At 36.3% G+C, this 22,466-nt stretch overlaps 1 protein-coding gene across 50 annotated transcripts in view; it reads left to right on the forward strand.

The window, feature by feature from the left end:
* Positions 1 to 21,630, forward strand: part of lrrfip1a (leucine rich repeat (in FLII) interacting protein 1a) — a 49,479-nt gene extending 27,849 nt beyond the window's left edge. For 3 of the 50 annotated variants that reach the window (XR_012385338.1, XR_012385342.1, XR_012385344.1), the window contains 24 exons: positions 1,060 to 1,104; positions 1,360 to 1,410; positions 1,532 to 1,564; positions 1,894 to 1,953; positions 2,041 to 2,082; positions 2,278 to 2,337; positions 4,040 to 4,120; positions 4,301 to 4,330; positions 6,089 to 6,145; positions 6,902 to 6,979; positions 7,363 to 7,485; positions 8,340 to 8,375; positions 8,459 to 8,584; positions 10,908 to 10,979; positions 11,275 to 11,445; positions 12,281 to 12,373; positions 12,506 to 12,598; positions 12,831 to 12,923; positions 13,231 to 13,354; positions 13,990 to 17,845; positions 17,931 to 18,051; positions 20,146 to 20,225; positions 20,314 to 20,418; positions 20,506 to 21,630. Coding sequence is in view for 25 of the 50 variants with exons in the window: in XM_005167639.5 (XP_005167696.2) it covers positions 1,360 to 1,410; positions 8,340 to 8,375; positions 8,459 to 8,584; positions 11,275 to 11,445; positions 12,281 to 12,373; positions 13,231 to 13,354; positions 13,990 to 16,526 (3,138 nt within the window). In the remaining 25 variants the exon portion in view is untranslated. Of the gene's footprint in view, positions 1 to 1,059; positions 1,105 to 1,359; positions 1,411 to 1,531; positions 1,565 to 1,893; positions 1,954 to 2,040; positions 2,083 to 2,277; positions 2,338 to 4,039; positions 4,121 to 4,300; positions 4,331 to 6,088; positions 6,146 to 6,901; positions 6,980 to 7,362; positions 7,486 to 8,339; positions 8,376 to 8,458; positions 8,585 to 10,907; positions 10,980 to 11,274; positions 11,446 to 12,280; positions 12,374 to 12,505; positions 12,599 to 12,830; positions 12,924 to 13,230; positions 13,355 to 13,989; positions 17,846 to 17,930; positions 18,052 to 20,145; positions 20,226 to 20,313; positions 20,419 to 20,505 lie in introns of those variants that run through there. The other 47 variants (XR_012385346.1, XR_012385351.1, XM_073912693.1 and 44 more) reach the window with 42 other exon arrangements.
* Positions 21,631 to 22,466: the final 836 nt, after the last annotated feature.

Here is a 22,466-nt window from a genome sequence, read left to right on the forward strand (position 1 = left end):
TAGTCGCTTTAGGACAGCCCGTGAGAGAGTAAGACTAGTAATCCTTGCATGCATTAAATATTGCACATTATGACAAGTTTTGCTTGATACACAACTGAAAAGGTGCTAGATATAATACAGTTTTTCTTTGTGAGTTGTAGTATTATAAAGGACTATAACGTTTTCTAACTGGCGAATGACATAAACTAGTGGGTTGGCTACTGTCATCTTTATGATGCTCATTCGTGTTTCAGGAGGTGTGGCTTTGGACGGAAGGGGAGATACTGTGTTTCAAAGATGTTTAGCTGACCGGCTACTGTAGCATTTTGGCAGATCACCTACTGCACCTTTAATACTTCTATGTTGTCAACAAGTAAAACAAGCTTTTTATATTTTAAGTACTCTATTATTTGTCATTTATATTATTTAAGATTTAGAGTCTGCAAGATTTTATAAAAAGTAAAATAAGTTTTTTTTTATTATTATTATTTTGACCAAGGCATTTATTTGGTAAAAATACTTTTATAAAAAAAGACAATGGAAATCTCAGCACTAATATTCAGACTAATAGTCATCACCCAAGCCTTCAAAAATAATTTGAATATGCTCAGATATAATATCTTTCAGTGTAAAAAAGGTGAAAATCAACACTTATTTCAAGGGGAAAGCTATTTTTATAACAGAAATTTCTTCCACTTTGGATCAATGCATCTTTGTTGAATAGGAGTATTTATTTTTTAAATGTACATTAAGTGAAAAGGGTTTTTATGACTAAATTTGTCACACTGAAACTTCAAATACACACATTTATTTATTTCCGGTTTTATAGCATTGTGTTTAGAGTTTATGGTTTAACTGTTTGCTCTTGCATCAGTCAATACATATTTGCATGAATTTTTTGCATACATTTGCTCAACCTTGTTTGCTGTTTGTTTTGTGTCTGTCTCTGTTGCCAACTTGCCAACTAAGACCTACCTAATACCCTCTTCTCTTCTCTTCTCTTCTCTTCTCTTCTCTTCTCTTCTCTTCTCTTCTCTTCTCTTCTCTTCTCTTCTCTTCTCTTCTCTTCTCTTCTCTTAGGAAGACAGTGAGCGATATACACGTGTCTCACGGAGACATGCTTCGGTTTGTATCTCATCTTTTCTCTGTCTGTCCTGCTCAACCCTTTTATCAACACTATTCAAGCAAACCATTTCACTCCAAGTTCGTCCTTGCTTTGATTTTTTTTCCCCCCTAAACACAGTTACACGGAGATGTCAGACTTGTGTTTTGGGACTCATTATGCATATTAATTTGGTGCACAGTGGTGAATATGTATTAGTTTAAGTCTTTGCTAACTCTATTGCTCCATCTGATTTGACCTTTTTTCTATTCATCAAGGTGTCAGACGATGAAGAACGGATGTCAGTGGGGAGCAGAAGCAACGTACGGGTCAGTATCAGTGTGACTGCATAGTTGATCTTCTGTGTTGTGGTTCAGAGTCTGGTTTTGGTGATTGTCAGACAATCCAAACTGTTCTTTATACTGATGGACGTTTTGTTTGTGTGGGCAGTTGGATTTGGATGCAACTGGTGCTTACGGCGCGGTAAGAAATTGAGAGTGGGAAATTTTTCTTCAGGCATGATTGTCAGTACTTTTAGGTTCCTGTTGTGAGATGAACACATAACTGAGTTCACAAGACTTTGGGTTTTTGCACTGTGGTGTGTTGCAGCCAAGTATAGCTAATACCTAATGGTCCTTTGTGGTGTTTGGAAGTGTTTCATCAAAGAAGGGTGATCTGTTGTCTGGGTTTTAACAGACACGTCTATGTTGTGTCTGGATCTTCACCTGCATGCCACGATATACACAAACCATGAAGAATTGAGCTTGTAATTTCTGCCGTTTTAATCTTACATCCTTGTCCGGCTTTCTCAGGCGTCCTCTTCTTACTCGCATAAGAAGTCCAAGAAAAAGAAGAAACATTCTTCTAAAACCGTATGTTCACTTCACTTATGCACTATACTTACATGTTCTGTAACGAAAAGGTGTAACATCAGTCACGAAGTGCTGTTTTTCCTGCAGAGCAATGGCTATGATGATGATCTCAGCACATTGTCTAGTCGGGTTAGTGGCTTAATTAACTGTGTGATGATGGGGTTTGAGTGTTTACTAGCTCAACTATAATAACATCCAGGAGGCTGTGTTGTTTTATTTAGAGATTCACAGTGGTCATGATGCAGCAGTGTGACTAACAGCAGTGTGATGTGGTAAAGATTGTTTTAGTTTTTCTGTCTGTAAACTTGTGTATTTTGTGCTCAGAGCTCCAGATTAAGCGATGAGAGCAAAAGGTCTCGCTCCTCTAGACTTGATCTGCAGTCGGTGGGTCTCAGTCCTGCATCTTTTTTACCTCCGCATCCTCTGACCTTGACTTTGTGATTAACATGAAAATATATATAACACATGAGTGTATCATTTAATATGTATCATGTAAGAAAGCATGATGGGTGTTTGGTATTTAGTTTTCTTTTTGAAATACTTCTAGTAATTTCTAGTATAGTTTTATTTTCACTTTATTGTGGTTAATTTATTATGTACATAGTTGAAGTCAGAATTATTAGCCCCCTTTTGATTTTTTTTTCTTTTTAAATATTTGCCAAATGATGTTTAACAGAGCAAAGAAATTTTCACAGTATGTCTGATAATATATATATATATATATATATTTTTTTTTTTAAATATGCATTTATTTACAACAATAAAGCGTTGAGATGAAACATTTTTTAAACAACATATTTTTACTTTGTTGCTTGTGCTTTGAGCTACTTTTAAAATAACAATTATAGCATGTCTAGTTCAGGTGTGATTCTAACACATTATGCATGCTACCAGATTGTAATTGGTTTTGCATTTAAAATTTTGCCCTAGGTTAATCTTTTTATTTTAAACCTAAGTTTATCACAAAAAGAGGTTTCAAATAGACTGCAAAATTGCACAGACTAGGCCTGTCATTATTATTGATTAATTATCTAATATTGGTTATTTGATCAAATTGCAATATACAGTTGAAGTCAGAATTATTAACCCCCTGTTTATTTTTTCCCCATTTTCTGTTTAACGGAGAGAATATTTTTTCGACACATTTATAAACATAATAGTTTTAATAACTCATTTCTAATAACCGATTTGTTTGATCTTTTCCATGATCACAGCAAATAATATTTGACTAGATATTTTTCAAGACACTTCTATAGAGCTTAAAGTGACATTTAAAGGCTTAACTGGGTTAATTAGGTTAACTAGGCAGGTTAGGGTAATTAGGCAAGTTATTGTATAACAATGGTTCTGTAGACTATCGGATATAAACAATCGGATAAAAGCTTAAAGGGGCTAATAATTTGGTCTGGTGCTTAAAAAATAAAAACTGCATTTATTCTAGCTGAAACAAAACAAATAAGATTTTCTTCAGAAAAAAAAATCTGCTCTGTTAAACATCATTTAGAAAATATTTTAAAAAGCAAAAAAAAAAAAAGATAATAATTCGAAGGGCGGCTAATAATTCAACTTCAACTGTATATGTACCTATCATATATCATATCATGTTACATCACCCCATATCATATGTCAAATTATAACACATATCATATTTCATAGCATATCATATATAATATCATATATTTTATCGTATCCATATTATATCATATATTGCATCATATCATAAAACGTCACATTTTTAAAAGACTAACTAGTTAGAATATAATTTAGTTTTTTTTTTTTTTTTAGCGTCACATTTAATCATCAGCAGTAAATTCATCATTAGACAGGCTCACTGTTTGAACAGTGTCTTGTATAAACACTTAATCATGAAATACAATAATTATTACATTAACCATAGTTTAATCAGTTTGCCTGGGTCAACATTTTGAAATAATATGACTTCATCTGGCATGATATTCTTGCATTGTGTTATTGTAGTGTTTTAAAACTTTTCTCTCCATAACTCTCCATCACTCACATTTCTCATACGCCTGTCTCCATCAGTTCATCACCGTTCATTCTTCCACATTATTTCCCATTATTTTAGAGTGCCTACTATTCTTCAGAGCTATACAGCAACAGTAGTTACTCCTCTAAACATCAAGTTCCTTCCTACAATGGAAATCAGGTCTGTCATCTTCATTGTCTCACTCCATCTCACTCAGTCTCTGTCCAGCCTTCAAAACCCCCCCTTTTCTCCTCCATCCTAATCTGTACATTATTGGCTGGCCTTCTCTTGTCATTGCCACCCTCTGTATATTTTTGGTCTGCATTTGAATTGAAATGTTTGTCTCTCCTGTCTGTTTAGCTGTCTTTGCTGCACAGCAGGAAGCACAGGGTTTGTGCTGCTCCCTATTTTACCTTCTGCCCCACAGCACTTGCTGTTCAATAATGCGTGCCACTCTACACACGTTTAGATACTTTCACTTTCTTACCCACAGTGGCTCATCTAGTTTTACTAGATCTTTAACCCACCTGCACAGACACCCATGGACTGCAATAATTACTTTGCTTAACTTTACTTGGTCAGACTTGAAAGATGAAATGTTTGATTTTTTTTTTCTGCCTTTGAGTCTCTATGATCATTTCCTAATTGTTTTAGCAGCGTCACTCTTTTTCACAGCAAACACAAACATGCTTGCATGGCTAAGTCTGGAAATATGCAATCAGAAACTCTTATAAATCAAGCTATAAAATGCAAAAAATGCATGTAAATAATATTATATATAAATAATAATAATAATAATAATAATAATAATAATAAATCTGTGTGTAGGTTAAGTATTTTCACTTTTATGGCCGTTAATGTGAAATAACTGATTATAGACATAGAAGGCTGAGAAAAAAAGTTCATTTTAAAAGAACGTTTCAGAAAGCACCAAGAGGTTTTTGCATCTGAACTCTTTATATATCGTTATAAGCAGGGCTTTACATTAACTTTTTTTGATCACCAGCCACAGTGGCTAGTAGTTTTCCAATGTAACTAGCCACTCTGAATTTTCACTAGCCACAATTTTGTTGTTGGAAAATATTTTTATATGCATAAATATGACTTGGACATGCTAAAATTACTTGATTTAGATTTTGTGTTATGTCCACATGCCTCCTCATTCATTTCACATTTTGTGTGTCGTGTATGAGCAAATGGGTCATGGTTTTATAGTGTTATACTGCAATTAGTTTTTATTTTACATGACTTTTCAGAACTCAAAATTAAACAGTCGCGCGCATCACATCAGCTGTTAGCGCGAGTGATTATCCTCTCATTCGGTATTCATCTGCTTTCTTCTGTTCGCGCTAATGCAATTTTTTTTTTTGTTTTGCTGCTTCTCCATTCTAAGATCACATTTGCACGCATATTGGGTCATTCTTGTAGTCGAACCCTGCTTTGAAAACCACAATTTAAACATTATTTTCAACCAGCCAAAGTGGCTAGTGGAAGTGACTGTCCAAAGCTGAAATCAACCCGCATTTGGCGGGTGATAATGTAAAGACCTGGTTATAAGTATATATATCACATAAGTGTCTTTTCTTAAAGGTGAAATTGTAAATATTTAGTGCTGGGAAACACCCACAGACTCACTCATAAACTACATTTGAATTAAACAAATATTCAGAACTCAGCTGCCACTGGGGTGATACCTTTTCAAAAGGTACACATTTGTACTTAAAGGGTCCATATTGGTACCTAAATAGTATATGTTAGTACATAAAAAATTTAAGATGAACACTTTTGTACTATTTAGGTACTAATATGTACCTTTAAAATATTAATTTGGACCTTTTATGTACAACTTTGTACCTTTTGAAAAGGTACAACCCCAGTGACAGCCCATGTACCTTTTATTTCTGAGAGTGTACATATTTAGAAAAAAGACACACTTCATCTTTAACAGCTTGTCATAGATACTTCCTCTCCAGACTGACAGCTATCAGATCTAATGGAGTCATCTGAATGTGATAAAAGGCAGCTGTACTGATGCACTAAAGGAGAAGTGAGACTGTGGAGAGTGTTTGTGTGCATGCTCGCTTGCGGTTATGGGTCAGACCTCGATGTGTGATAGTAATGCTGTTTCTGTTGTGTGTCCATCATCAGGGCTCTATTTATGAAGATAGTCTCTACGGTGGTTCTCGACGCTCCAGTGCTCGTGCTGTAAGAATGACAGGGCTAAACTTAAATGCGCATGAAATTTATAGCCTGTTTCTGAGGATTCTGTTTCATAACCATTAACAAGTGTGAGCTTTTAATTATAAATTTATGTTGATGCAATTCAAGGATCATGAACATACAGTTTTTGATGAGTTAAATACATAAAAATAACCAACAATTTTCTGGTGTGTGGGCTTTATTAGATTGTACTAATGGTAGTATTGATTGATTGATTGATTGATTGATTGATTGATTGACAAATGGTTGTAGATGTGATTTGACTGCATCAGACCTCCATTCATTTTCATAAAAAAACGGTTTCAGAAAGGTGAAAACGTGAAAACTATATATAGCAACATTCTCAGATAACTATTTTTTCTACTTTGTTTCAGAATTATTATTAAATATTAAAATATTAATTATTAAATATTAAAATATTATTAAATATTGTCACTGTATAGTTGATGTTCTACTAGGGAAAATCACGCAGGCCTCTTTTTTTGGATACCAATGGTGATTTATCAAATTGGAGATCCACTGACCATGGTTTTGTATTGTCAGGATGCATGGGTTTACCTCAGAGTTAAATTAACTAACTCAAATAAGCTTTTCTGAAACCTAAAAGCCAGAGTTTCCCATCTCGGGATAAATCAACTCAGAGTTGGTTGAATCTCCTTTTGGATGAGGCCTTTGCTGCTCATTTCTTTTCTCTCTCCAATTCTTTATGTTCTGATGGTGTGTGTGTGTATGTTCCCGTAGTCGTCTGAATACAGTGGCTTTCTGGGCTCCAGCTCTAGGACTTCATCCAGGGCAAACTCTGCGTGTGGAAGCCCAGTGGTGAGCACCTCCATCTCGATTACCTGGAGGATCATGGACCAACACAATCAGTTACTTTCTCACAGTGAACCATTTAGTTAGAGCTGCATGTATCCAATTCATGGGACTTTTACTTTTAACAGTCATAATTCTGGTGTGCTTTAACTGATTGTTGTCAATTGAGTCATGGATATGCATTTATCCTCTGTGTTCATGGGTAAACATTTAGCATTATTGATGTATAAAAGGACGTTTAAGGTGATGTTCGTGTGTGTGTGTTTGTGTGCATTCCTTTGTTGGGTGCAAGCAAAAAGCCAACTGTTAAACTTGGACAGTTGAGACTTCATAAATAGCTGACATTCCTCTAACATTGATGTTAACTGTCGCCATCTGGTGGGTTTTAGGAGGACTGCAGCAGTTCAGTGGCTAGTTTTAAGCGCAGCACAGCCAGTATAAGTGGCCTCTCTAGAGATCTTGACAACATCATCATCCCTGACTTGCCAAATGTTAATGGGAGGATGTCCTTGGTATGAAAGTCAAATCTTGGGTTTCATGTTATCTGTTGTGGTCGATGCCCTGGTTTAAAATGTAGCATGCTGGATTGATTTGATGTCTGCATGTGATACAGTTAGTGATCTTTTTCAGGTAATTTATTTTATGTGAAAACTACTACCACGGAAGTGCCCTTGCTTGATGGAAATGTCCAGTTGTTTATATTAAGTTTTTGTCACAACTTGCGAATTCACCACCTTGGAATTGTAAAATTTATTCTTCATTTTGAGCAGTTTTGAGAAATTGAGATTAAAAGTTTTGCATCCCCTAACTAATCTTATTGATAATCATTGGCACTTAATATGCATTCTAAATGCACAATATTAAAATTCTCTCCATTTTGTGAGGATTTCCAGAACAGTTTAAAAGCAGACAGAACCTTTTTAAAATAAAAACAGGTTCTTAAGGTTGAAAGGTTGCATTATTGAAAGCAGTATTTTTCAAAAAACACAAACAGTTATTTAAAACACTTATATTTGTCACATATTTTTGATTTATTAAGTCATGTATTTGCTTTAAATACCTGTTGTAACATTAGGTCAGCATGTATTAGAAAATGACATCTATTGTTATTACACATATATAAACCAGCATATCCGAACTTTATAATTCCAAGGTCATGGATTATGAAAGAATTGTTTGCTGGTTGTGTTTTGATCAGTGTTTTTATCCATATATTTTCTAATTGTTCTGAATGTCAAATTAACAGATTTTTTTTTTCATCTAATAAATAAACGATTTTACTAACTGCTTGTTTTGACAGCGTATCTTCGCTGGACAGCACAAATAACATTTAGTGAATACAGGATTTTTTGTTGTTTATTTACAGGCTGATGACAGGTTAGAGCGTGACTACTTGGAAAAGGTTTGTGATTTTTCTTTTTGTCATGTAAATGTTTCACCATTTAAGCATGTTTTCGTTTAAGGGCTTATGAGCTGTATTTTTAGGGCTCCTCACGAGCATCAACCATATCCGGCGCCACCCTCACCTCTCTGGGTGGGACGTCCTCACGGAGAGGGAGTGGAGATACGTCCATCTCTGCCGACACAGAAGCCTCCATACGGGAAATCAAGGTGTGTTTTGATCTCTTTTTCTTGTCAGGACATTTATTAAATGATTTTCTCATATGTTTCACTGTTTACTCTACGCAGACCACACACTTGAAGGAGATTTGTATTTAGACATTCTATAGACTACAAGTTCTATAGACTGCATGTCGACCAGGTTTAACTGCCATTTAAAACCGTGATGCAAGCTACTGAAAGTGTGACAGAAATTAAGAAAATTATGATTCGAAATGAACATTTTCAATGAATTAGTCAAGCAGTTCATATTATTCATAAGTGAATGTGATGCGATGACAAATATTTAGCAGTTTTGCATTTTCACATGCACACATCCAGATGTTAAAATAAATGTTTACTGTTCTGTGATTTTTTTTTTTTTTTATCATCTCAAATCTATTTAAAGAGCCCATATTATTCATGAAATAGGGTCATATTTTGGTTGTAAGGGTCTCCGACAACAGTCTAATATGCATGCAAGGTCAAAAAACACTTTCATGGTCTTATAATCTGCATTTATTTTTACCTAATTATCCCAGCGACTCCTGTATGAATCTTCCAGTGATTCATTTGTTCCCAAACCCCTCCTTAGCGCGAAGCTAATCTGCGCTGATTGGACCGATGACAGTCTGCTGCGAATGGTCGACACTAACTGCTTTCAGCCAGAGACAGAGTGAATAGCCAGCAGCTAATCAGCAATATAGAAGTCGTCAGAGTGTATAAACGCTCGATAGTGTAAGGCGTGGAATTTAGCTGCCAGTGGATAATTGTAACGGCAGACGACTAACTATTTTATTGAGCAAAAACTCCCAAGAACTGGCGAGGAGATCTCCTAGCTTGTCACATTTTGCTCTTTTCACAGACACACACACATTTTGCCCTCGTCCTCGCACACGCGTCCACACACACACACACACACACACACACATATTGCAGGCGCCCACACACACGCACGCACACACACACATATATTGCCCTCGTTCTCGTTCTCCTCAGGACGGCAACGCACGCACGCGTGCACACACACACATCACACTCCTCCACGGGAACGTAAACAAAGCAGCACGCGTCACGTTTTTAACATGGCTTTGCACACGATATAAGAATATAGCAAGTTAACCTGATACAGTACACTCGGTTACAAGTAACAAATCACAACTAAATACATTTTTGCAAGCTAGAGTAAACGAGGCAACAACTTTAATCGCACGTACTTACACTTGAGAAATGGAGGAAGAAAACGATGCATGTCCTGACATGTCTTTACTGATCCTTCCTTTAACAAACGAAGTATTCTTTGTAGCATGTAGTTTCCAGTAGTTTCCAACTGCTTAAAGCTGGGCTTATGCTGAGGTTTCATCTTTGGGTAGAGACTCAATAATATCCATCTGCAGTGTGACTTCAATCGACCGGCGTGTGTGTGTGTGTGTGTGTGTGTGTGTGTGTGTGTGTGTGTGTGTGTGTGTGTGTGTGTGTGTGTGTGTGTGTGTGTGTGTGTGTGTGTGTGTGTGTGTGTGTGTGTGTGTGTGTGTGTGTGTGTGTGTGTGTGTGTGTGTGTTTGTGTGTGTGTGTGGGTTTCTGTGTCAGAGGGCGGGGCCGCAGGTTTCAAATCTCCCGGGTTTGCGCGTGCACGTGAATAACTTGGTTTCGTTCGTACGTCATGGCGAAACACCTAATGACTCAGTATTAAGGCGACTCGTTTGAAGCACTATGAGTCGACTCTTTTATACATGAATCAACAGGTTTAAACACTGTACTCTTACAGATTTAAGCCTTAGCTGGATATTTCACTTCACTTAGAGCTGTGTTGCACACTACATGGAGGGGCATTTTCAAAAACCCATATTATGGGCTCTTTAAACTGTCAATTTGGCAACCTTCAGAATACATTACTCATGCATATTATTGTCGATAAATCTTCAGCTATCTAACTATTATGCAGCTATTTGCCCAAATAATGCAATTTTTATCAGATAGTTTTTTTTTACAACTATAAGGAATCAGTTTTATAGGTACTTGTATACTGTATAATTGAATATAATAAGAATTAATGGCTCATTTTTTTATCACTTAGCTTCTTCAAAGCAAATTTGTTGTTCAGTCCTAATGAGACCTGCCATTATCTCTAATCTAACATGCTTGGACCAGCCAACCAAAATGTTTATTGTTTACAAGTGCAGGACTAAGCACCATCTACTCTCTGCTTCACTGTTATTTTCTCCAGCTTGCAGTCATTCATCTGAAAATGGCGTACTTTACTCTTCCATTACTCTTTCTCTGCTGCAGTCTCTGTCCTTCCTCCTCATCCTTACTCTTCATGCTTTTCATTCAGGAGATCCATGAGCTTAAGGATCAGATTCATGATGTGGAGGCAAAGCACATGCAGAACCTTAAAGAGCTAAAGGTATACCTCTGGTCAAAAGCCAAGCTAGAACCTGAACAACAACACATTTAAACAAAAAATGCTTGAACGGAACCGTGATGAGATTATATTATAGCAGGCTCTGGCTCTTATCTGACTCTTGTCTTGCAGGTTCATAATCTTATACTCTGATTTCTCTGCCTTACTTCAATCTTTGTTACACATTGCTATTCAATGCTTTGTAAGGTAGTTTAAAATAGTTTGTGGTTAATAGTTGAGTATTGTAATTTGTGCTTGTGGTATGGATTATTTTAATGTGGTGTTCAACTCCCTGAAGGATTCCCTATTGGAGGTTGAGGAGAAGTACCGTAAGGCCATGGTGTCCAATGCACAGCTGGACAATGAGAAGACCAACATGATGTATGAAGTGGACACTTTAAGAGACTCTTTAATGGAACTGGAGGAGATGCTCTTTGAAACTCGGCGTGAGCTGGAGGAAAAGATTAAGGTCTGTACAGTCAGTGTTCCCTATAGTAAGTTGGTTTGTTGTAATGTATTGGTGAATAAGAAATTAATAGCTACACTACCGGTCAAATGTTTGGGGTCAGTAGGATTTTAAAAATGTTTTAAAATAAGCTTCTCATGCTCACCAAGGCTGCATTTATTTTATAAAAAATACAGTACAAATTGTAAAATGGTGAAATGTTCTTGCACTATAAAATAACTGTTCAAAAGTAGTTTATCATTTAATTTAATCATTTATTCCAGTGATTTTAAAGAAGAATTTTCAGCTTCATTACTCCAGTCATCAGTCACATGATCCTCCAGAAATCACTCTATATTAATAATAGTAATAAGAATTATTATTATTATTATTATTATTATTATTATTATTGATGTAAAAGTAATAAAAGCAACAATGACTGAAGTAATCATTTCATTTGAAACTACATACAATAAGAATGCAGTTGTTTAAAATGTTAATACATTTTTAAAAAACAATTTACATTTAATAAATGCTGTCTTGATAAATATAAAAAAAATAAATAAAACTGACCCCAAACTTTTGACTTGTGTATATAAATAGAATTTAATTTCTTAATTGTTTTTGATAATTTTTTTAATATAATTTGTTTATTTTCCTTTTTATTAGTCCATTTCAAAATTACCACCATTTACTTTGTTAGCACACATTATTTGTCTTGTGATGAACAATTAATCGATGTAAACTGCTCCACAATAAATAAATAAAAAACAAAGCTCAACTTTTTGCTCATGTAAACTTTAATTTTGCACTTAACTTGAAGAAACTTTAACATTGAGTTGTGTTTACCTTTTTTTAGGATCTTGAACGAGAGAAGCATGCTCATAGTATACTGCAGTTTCAGTTCAGTGAATTGAAGGAGACGCTGAAACAGAGTGAAGAACTGCTCTCTGTGAGTACTGTTGCATTTGTGCCTTTTTAAACTTTTGTCTCTTTCAAATGCTTGGCTTTTCCTCATCTGCCTTAACAATGTCTCTACTTTCTTCATGTTTGGTGTTTTTCCATGCATAATATTTTTCTCTAGGATATTCGTCAATTACGACTCAAGCAAGATGGCTTTGTTAGGGAGATTTCTGACCTCCAGGAAACTATTGAGTGGAAGAATAAAAAAATTGGGGTATGATCCCTCAGGTCCCAACTCTAAAAAAATAGTCTACATATATTTTTTGAGAAAAATATAATTTCACCTTTCAACAAATACCTGTAGTTGTAGATTAATCGTTTTCTGCTATTCCTGTCTGTTCTTTGTCAAACTGTTCTCATCATCTGCAGACTTGTTTTTTTATTGCTTTCACCTTCTTTTTCACCTCCTTGCTGCATCTTGGCCAAATCTTTCTGCTGCCGTTCAGGCATTAGAGCGGCAGAAGGAGTTCTCTGATGCCATTCGAAATGAGCGGGATGAGCTCAGAGATGAGGTTGTTCAGCTCAAAGATGTTTTGAAGGTATTGATATGTGTGGTGAAAACTGGAATTGCTTTTCAACAACAGTTCCTAAAAGAACAAAACAAGATTCATGTTATTTGATTTTGACATTTCCCTAGATTCAGTCTCTTGTCTTGATGCTATTCAGTTAATATAAAAATAGTCATCGAAAGATTCAGAATGTATTATAAATCTGACTGAAGACTGATTCATTAACACTCTGCCTCTGTATAAATGACAAGACTTTGATTAGTGCATCAACAAAAAGCCCAGTGTGTTTACATTTAACTTTAATCAAGCATTTGATTAATACATTTTTTCTGTCCAGAAACATGGCATTGTCCTTGGACCTGATTTAGTCACCAATGGAGAAACAGGGGATGAAGTTGGAAATGCTGATCCGAATTCTCAAACAGCATCAGCTGAAATTAGAGAGGGAAGTAGTGTACTAGGTAAGCCACTTTTCTTAATTTCATCCATTGCATGCTAATATTGCTTTATCTTTGCAACTTTGCATTTGCACTTTGTGGAGCTTGAGGGAAGTCTAACAAAATCATTTCTATGAGCCTGCTACAATTCCACTGCCCTATTAACATCTCCCACATTTTGCTGTTTCACTGTTTCCACTTGACATATTTGGCAGTTTGACAATGAAATGAAAGTAAATGCTACAGTAGGTCATGTCTTTAAAGCCATTTTGTCCAGTTCTGTGCTGAACAAATAATTTTTTAATGCTGCAAATTTTCATAAGACTTGATTTAAAATCAGAAGTATGTATGTGTATATATATATATATATATATATATATATATATATATATATATATATTTTTTTTTTTTCTTTTTTTTTTTTTTTTTTTTTTTTTCTACGAACTGTGAGGTTTTTTTCTAAACTGTGGGGTTTTCTGCTTTGAGTCATGCTTCAGTGCATTTGATTTGGACCGGTTTAAGAACTTTGCTCTTGAGTCTTCATTTTCTCTCCACCTTTCTTTCTTTTACTTTTCGCTCTAAACATTTGCAAGATACTGATTGTCTTCTACAGACACATTTCTTTGGCTTTAACTACTGACACCTCAATCATCTCCCAGGCATTCATCAGTTGAAGCATAAAGACCAGGAACAAAAATATTTGGATGATGAGGTGCAAGGAAATCAGCAGTCTTCAAATGCCCTGTTCAGTTCTACTAACCCACCGTTAGAGGCAAATGACAATGGTGTCCTTGGGGACTCTGTGGTTCCAGGTGTAGAACAGCATGAAAATAGAACTGAAGAACCTTTAAGTTCTGTTGGTAATAAAGAAGTCACCGCTACAGAACCCAATGAGGAGGTCAAATCTGAGGAGCATGAACTGGAAAATTCGAAAGATAATGCTGTGGAATTGGAGCGCAAAGTTTGTATGGGTGAACATTTGGAGACCGAGCAACAAGAGAGCAAATGCGTCAACTCAAGTCAGGAAATCAAAGAGGAAGCTCCTTTAGATTCTGTCTCTAATACAATGCATGATGAAACTGATAAACCTGATGAGGCAGTACTTGATGAACAATGCAAAGAGGAGCCTGTGGAGTCATCTCAAATGGAGGAACCTCCTAAAACTCAAGTTACCAGTGCTTCAAATAAAAAGAAGAAAAAGAAGAAGAAGAACAAGCAAAAGCAAAAACAAAGTGACAAGCAGGAGAGTGGCACAGCAATGGAGGTTTTAAATGAGGATAATTCAAACCAAATAGTGGAAAGTGTTCTGGAAGGAACCAATGAGGAACCTTTAGCGAATGCTGTTTCTGAAACAACAATGAATGCAGACCTTCCAGCCAGCTCATGTAGTGATATAACTACCAAAGGACAGGACTGTATTGAAGTAGCAGCCACAAATACTAATGTGGATGATGATCAAGACGGCGTTCAGTTAGTTACAGATGAAGCTGATTCAGCAGAAAATTCTAAAACCATCTCAAATTTTGATTGCTCTGAATCTAGCAATGACATCCTTTCAGAAGGTCCATCCAACAATATTATCTCCAATACCACAGATGATCCATCAAATAATATTATCTGCAACACTGCAGATGATCTGTCAAACAATATTATCTCTGATACTGCAGATGATCTGTCAAACAATATTATCTCTGATACTGCAGATGATCTGTCAAACAATATTATTTCTGATACTGCAGATGATCTGTCAAACGATATTATCACAAACACTTCAGTTGACCTGTCAAGCGATATTATCACCAACACTCCAGATGATCTTTCAAATGATAGTATCACCAACACTGCAGATGATCCATCCAACAATATTATCTCTGACCCTGCAACCATTATTGAGGAGCGTGCTGAGGATTCAGCAAATTCTTCCCTAGAACCTGCAATCACTTGCAGTGAGCTTAAGTCTTCAGAAATGGAGGCTTCATGCCATGAACCTTCAGTTGGGCCCATCACCTCTGAGAACAACAAGACCTTGTTGGTGGATGCCAAAGAAGAGAAAGTTGATCTGGAATGTGATGAAGAGCCAAGTGCCCAAAATGTTGATGTTGATAGGATTTGTGACCCTGAAGATCAAGAGGCCTCTGCTCAATTCGATTTCCATGTGATGGAGAATGTGGAAAACAAAGCTGAACTAATGATGCAGGAACAAACTGTTGATCCGCTAATGGACAGTCAACTTCAAGACAGCGTTCAGTCAGAAGTGGGCAAAGAAAAGGAACAAGGTGAACTAGATAAAGAAAACCTTAAAGCACATAAAGAAGAAGTGTTTGCTGGAAGCAAAGTTGATTATAGTCCTTTCATTGAAACCCAAGTTCACCAATGTTCACCATTGTTCACCAATGAAGCAAATCAGGAATCAGTGGAACCTTCTGACCAAAATTCCATGGTAGAAAAAGTCGAGGAAGAAATATCAATCCAAGGTCTGGTTACACCTGATGGGCAACTGCCTAAAGATCACAATGACCTTTTGATAGAGTTAGATGTGGTTGGTCTAGTGCACAAGCAAGAAGATGCTGTTGAGGAAGACGAAGGAGAATCTTTTGATTTTGATGAAACAGATCTTGAAGCATCATCAGATGGCCCTCTGAAAAAATCTCTAGACAAACCAAAGGAGGAAGTTACTCTATTAAAAGAAAATGTCCAAGAAGCCAGTCAAGAAAACCAAAGCAATGTCATTGATGAGGATCTTACTCAAGAAGATGAACATCTACAACTGGCAGATCAGGAATCAAAGCCACATGAGCAGAAAGATGATGGACATGACACAGAAAACATGCAATCAAGAGATGTTGAAGGATGTTTAACAGAGCAAAGCCTGATCAATTGTGACGTCAGTCCTCTCAGTCAGCAGCACAATACATCTGCAAATAAAGAAGACACTTTTGAGGAGCATCAGAAGGAATCAGTAGATGTGCCAGTCAGTGAAAGAGTTAATCTGATCTCTGACAAGGAGAAAAGAGAAGTAGGCCAAGAGATCAGTAGTTCCATTCCCCACAAAAAACAGGCGTCAGTGATTTCAGGGGATCCAAAATTAGAGAAGGAAATCACTGGGAACAACAAGGAAGATGAAAGCAGAGAATATAGAAAAAGTGCAAAAGGGAAAGGGAAGGGCAAGGGGAAAGAAGATTGTAAAATGTCGTAATACACAAATGAATAATTGAAAGTCTTTTCTCAGCACCTTCCATTCGATGCATTGCACTTGTTATAGGTCTTAATGATTTTTTTTTGGGACCATTGCTTTTGAGAAGCCTTGAAAACCAAAGTTATTTTACAGTCAAGTCTAATTAGCTGTCATTATTGCCGTTTCATCAAACATATTTTATATATGAATGTTTTACATCTAATCAAAAATATTGAATGTACACAAACTCAACCCTCTAAATAAAGCACATTAAATGTTAGCAGTAATGACTGTAAAGTGTCATATTTATTTTGAATTTTACAAAGCAATGAATAAACATTTTCTCATAGTAATAAGTGATATTTCTGTTTGGTAAATTCCCACCTTTCTGTTAATGCTGCAGTGATGTTTGGATCTTTTGAATGTTGTTTTAAAGGGTGGACTGTTGTTCATAATGGGGTAAATAAAAATATGGTTGTGTGCCAACCTTGTAAGAACTTGACTGGAGCTTTTGTGGTTACACTTTGTCTTTTTAGTTTATTTTTTAGGTGAAATGTTTGAAATCAAATAAGATATTTTGTTTTGTGAACATTGTGGCCTGCATAGTGCATGCTTAGTTATCAGTGAAAGTAAATCTTAATGGGGAAAAATGTTTATGTATGCCGTAACAATCAATAATTTGATTAATCATTGTTTAGAAGAATATTCATTCATAATTAAAACATAGCTAACTGAATCAGTTTTTATTATATAAATATAATTTTTAGAGACAGTTACGTATATAAACAATATTACTTTTTTCTTTAAAGTCTTAAAGTAAACTGTAAATGACTAAAAAAATGAATGCACAAACTGTGTAAACAGAGATTTGATTGCATCAGGCTGAAGCCTCTCAGGTTGCTGAAGTGTTTGCATGTTGTCCATACTCATCCTTCACATCCCAGCATAGGATAGCTTCACTCTTGCATGCCCTGACTCCTCCCACTCCATGCATTTGGCTCGTCCCACCCCTGGTATGTGAAAGTTTTTCCTGTCTAACCTTGGAGTTTTTTTTTTTACCACAATGTAATGTTTAATTATTGCAGAAGACAATTACATATGTTATTAAAGTTGTAGCACAACACAAATGTAAGTACAAATGTACGCAAAAGTGGTTCGATTTTTGTGGCTGCAAATCTGCAAGAAAATGAAATAGTTTTCTCTTATACTATACTATTGTAAATTATGCTATACTATATTATACCGTACTATACTTTACCCCTTCATCATTTAACCTGTTTTTCTTTCCAGAAATTCGCTTACGGAAACTGGTTGACGAAAGAGAGAACTTGATAGAGCAGGTGTGTTTCTGACAGTTACTTAGTGTACACTGACTCACACCGATCTTATGTACTTACTAGAATGTTGTTTGTGTGTTTGTTTCAGGTAAAGAGATTAAAAGGTCAACTAGAGCAGAAGAAACCAAAGAATGGCACAGAGAACTCATCCAGCCCAGATGGAGATGTGCTGGAGAATGGTGCTGACTCCAACATCATGGATCTACAGAGTAAGCAACTGCCTGCTACTTTTCGCCAGTGCACAAGTTTGGGAAATGTTTCTTGGTTTCTTCATGATGTCGTGTTGGCATTCTGCTGACTAGAAGTAACTTTTTTACAAATAGACTACCAATAGGCCAATGTCTAATGTGCTGTTGGTTCTCCAGCGCAACACCTCAGGGGTCAATTAATATCTGCTACTAAGATATTAGTGACAGATTTGTGAGTTGTGGGATACAGTCATCGTTGGTCAATTGTATGTCATGATGATGTAAAAGTTAACCGGACTACTCTGACTACACCACCTTCACCCACTGCTCCAAAGTCCACTGACATGCCCAACATCAACGTGCTCATTTTAGCTGCATTCTTTGGTTGTTTGCCTGGATCAGCTGCCTTCGATCCATTGGATATGAAATAATCATCCTTTGGTGCCTAACACCTTGTTGCCTTTTTGTCCCTGCTCAGACCGCCGTTGGACAATTCTCACCCTTGCTAACTGGGAGCTAAACGCAAACCTTACTGCTTAACAGACACTGACCCAGTTTTCTTTCTAAAAATATTTGCCATTTGTCAGAGTCGCTTGAATATTTCTGCCCATTCCTGCTGCATCCATCACATTGCTTATATATAGTTTGCTTACCATCTCTTATATCTTGATATGGCATAGGTTGGAGATCATCATTTACTTTTACTGGACTTTAGTTAATCAGTCAGATAATTCCCATTAAAGTTTTATGGTACGTCTGAGTCAGCTCCAATGTTCAGTCGGGGGTTCAGCCATATCAAGGGCTGTCTCAATCACAAAACTCTTGTAGTGCACCAAAACGTACACACCCTGATTAGGTTCCTCCAATGTACTGTGAAAATCAGGGAGCACTGATGTTCACTATACTCCTGAAAGCTTCTGAAGCACAAAATATGCATCACGTGTACCAACTTAAACAACAAATGACTTGTTTATTTTTGGAAATACTTTATTTTTATTTAATTAGTTAAATGGTTACAGTACAATCATTAACAATTAATAATTTATACATTTTTCCAGAACATAAAACAATATATTTATTTATCTGTAATGTACTTTTAAATATATATATTTAAAAATATATCAGTTTGCTGTTGTTTATAAATTCTAATTTTGCTGTTGGACAATGAGGATATTTTCATGTTATGCTCAGTGTCCCAATGTGTAGTGAGTGAAGGTTCAAACTGTCCTTACCATTGCCTTAATTCATATACACGACCTACTGATTAAAGACCCAACACCCTTAATAAAGTGTTGCTAGACAGTTAGAGTTAGTAGATGTTGTACTTTCTGACGTTGGCTCAGTGGTTAGCGCTGTCGCCCCACAGCAGGAAGGTCGCTGGTTCGAGTCTGGCTGGGCCAATTGGCATTTCTGTGTGGCGTTTGTATGTCCAGTTGGTTTTCTCTGGGTTCTCTGGTTTCCCCCACAATCCAAAGACATGTGGTATGGGTGAATTGAATAAGCTTAATTGGCTGTAGTGTATGAGTGTAAATGAGTGTGTATGGATGTTTCCCAGTACTGGGTTGCAACTGGAAGGGTATCCGCTGTGAAAACATATTCTGGATTTGGTGGTTAATTCTGCTGTGGTGACCCCTAATGAACAAAGAGACTAAGCCCGTGGTCTCAAACTTAATTCCTGGAGGGCCACAACTCTGCACAGTTTAGCTTCAACCAGCTCCATCTCACACCTGCTTAATAGTATCTAGTAGTCTTGAATACCTTGATCAGTTGGATTAGCTGTGTCTGATTAGGGTTGGAGCAAAACTGTGCAAAGCGTCAGCCCTCCAGGAATCGAGTTTAAGACCTATGCACTAAGCCAAAGAAAAAAATGAATGAATACGTGTGTGTGTGTGTGTGTGTGTGTATATATACACACACAGTATATTTATTCTTTTTTTTCTGATTAGATTGTATATGAGAGTATGAGAGTCATTGTTTAGAGTGGTACTCTGTCAACAGAATGTCTAAATGGGCCCATGATAATTTGTGTACCCTGTATGTTCAGCTCAAAATAAAGAGAGCAATTAAGACCTGCAACTTGGATGTTGAGAAATGTTTAACTGTTCTTCGTTTCAGGGGATGCCATTAGGCAAGTCAATGACCTCAAATTTAAGCTTGTCAAGTCAGAGCAAGAAATCACAGCTCTTGAACAGAACGTGAGTTATTTTAATGTATTTTAAAAATCTTTACCCCTTTTTAAAAAGTGAAATGACATCTTACGTGATTTTAAATGAACCCATGTAGGTCACAAGGCTGGAGGGTCAGGTGAGCCGGTATAAAGCTGCATCTGAAAATGCAGAGAAGGTGGAGGATGAGCTCAAAGCTGAAAAACGCAAACTGCAGCGAGAGGTACAATAGTCACATAATTCAGGTATAGTCAAAGTAACTGACAACATCTGACATAAACACAATTAATGGATTTTATTTACATGGCAGTTACGATCTGCACTGGATAAGATTGAAGAGTTGGAGTCCAGTAACAGCCACCTCTCCAAAAGGCTGGAGAAGATAAAGACTGGCCGAGGAACAGCAACAACTCCCTAATGGTTTTACTTATGTCCCATGATCTCCACAGTTCATCAGGAGTTCTCGTCTCTAGAGCTCCATTGGTCAGCCTCCAAAAGAGCTCTCTGTTCATCATCAATCATCATCATCTGCACCTTATGAGTTAAAACAATAAACACGTCCACGAGATCCCTTATACATCATATCCCGCAACCGTGCCATTTCCTGTTTATCCACTTGGGTTGAGTTTGAGAACCCAATCAAGACTTTCTGAATGATGCAGGAAGACTCTTTGTGTGCCTCATTTAAAAGCTCAAACACTGTAGTTTCAGAAGTTAGGATGTCAGTTGTCTAATTTGAATGTTTCTGTGACTAAATTTATTCGAGCCCAACATATAAGACTGCCTGAGAGTATTTAGAGAAAGATTTGAGGATCTGTTATGCAATGAAATCTGACTAAGGATCAGGTTCAGGGAAGTCTGGGTGTTCATATTCTTTGTGTGTTTTAGGTCTTGGAGAATTTACACAATGTGGAAATGTTTTTAGACCATGTTAAGGGCCTGGAAACACAAATCTTTAAAACAGGTTTCAAAAAGAAAGTTTTTATCATCTAAACCATTGAATTTTTTAAAACATGTTCATTCTTGATTGTATTTAAGCTCTGTAGAGGAATGTATATGTGAGAGGACATGACATCGCCATCTTCTGGCCTGGCAGTAATACACGATTTTTAGTCATTTTCACTGATCCATATGAAAGGGGCTTGTTTAGATAACACTGTCTGTTTTCAAAACTTCAAAATGCAAATGGAAAAGCTTTTCTGTTGTAGCACATAAATGTAATGTGAATGTTGCTGGAAAGGTGTTGCAAGACAGAGACGTGTGTAATAGTGCGTGTGTGATGCTTTCATGTGCTCCACTCTTAAACACTATTTGAGTCAGCTAGATCATTTTCCTTGTGGATCCAAAGCCAAAGTTTGTGGAATAATGTTGAGGTCTTACAGCTGGCTTTTGCCATCTGTGTGCTTTCTATTTATATAAATGTTTTCCCTTCTAATTATTTGTCTTTAGTGGTCTTCTTAACATGCTGTTCCTACATTCAGGAAGATAAATAAATGAGGATATAGATATATATTGATTTAGAGAATTTTATTGTTGCTGACAATCCAACCACTTTGCAGAACCATAGAAATCAGGAAGCAGTTTGAGGATCTACAAGCCGAGCGGTCGCTTTTGATATTGTTGCTGGCTTTGACAAACAAAGCATGTCAAATAAGCTCCTTGGGCTTGTTCCATGAAGCTGCATTAACTGGCTAGCCAATTAATTTTCAGTTTAGTTTGCACCAATCTTGGGTTTTTGGTAACTCGCATAATTCATAGGAAGTCTTGGGAAGTGTGTATATTTTTATACCCCATGTCTTTGAAGTTCTAACATATTCTTCATTCTTCCTCTTAAAAAAAATAATAGTAAATTGTGTGCAATTTTTTGTTTGCAGAATGTACAACATTGGTGTGCAACATAGTCCCCTAGCCATGTTTGTACAGGGCCAACTGTTAATCAAAGGTGTCGCTATTAACAAAGATTTCAGAATTGTACATATAGCCCAGTTGAAACTATGATGTAGTGAACTGGGGAAAACATACATGTATAGCTCTACGTTTGCTTCTATTGCGATTATAAATTAAACGTTGTGCTTTTAATGAAACAGAAACTAAAAATATATATCAATAAATACACACAAAACTGTTATATTACTGATGTAAAACAGAGCTACAGTATCTGACTTGCCAACAAGAACATTAGCACAATAACTGTTCAGCAATTGTTTGGCAATGGTGACTTTTCTTTTTACTTATGAACTATAAATTTCAATACAATTCTTTTAGCACATG

Source organism: Danio rerio, chromosome 9 (genome assembly GCF_049306965.1).
Source record: "Danio rerio strain Tuebingen ecotype United States chromosome 9, GRCz12tu, whole genome shotgun sequence".
NCBI lineage: Eukaryota > Metazoa > Chordata > Actinopteri > Cypriniformes > Danionidae > Danio > Danio rerio.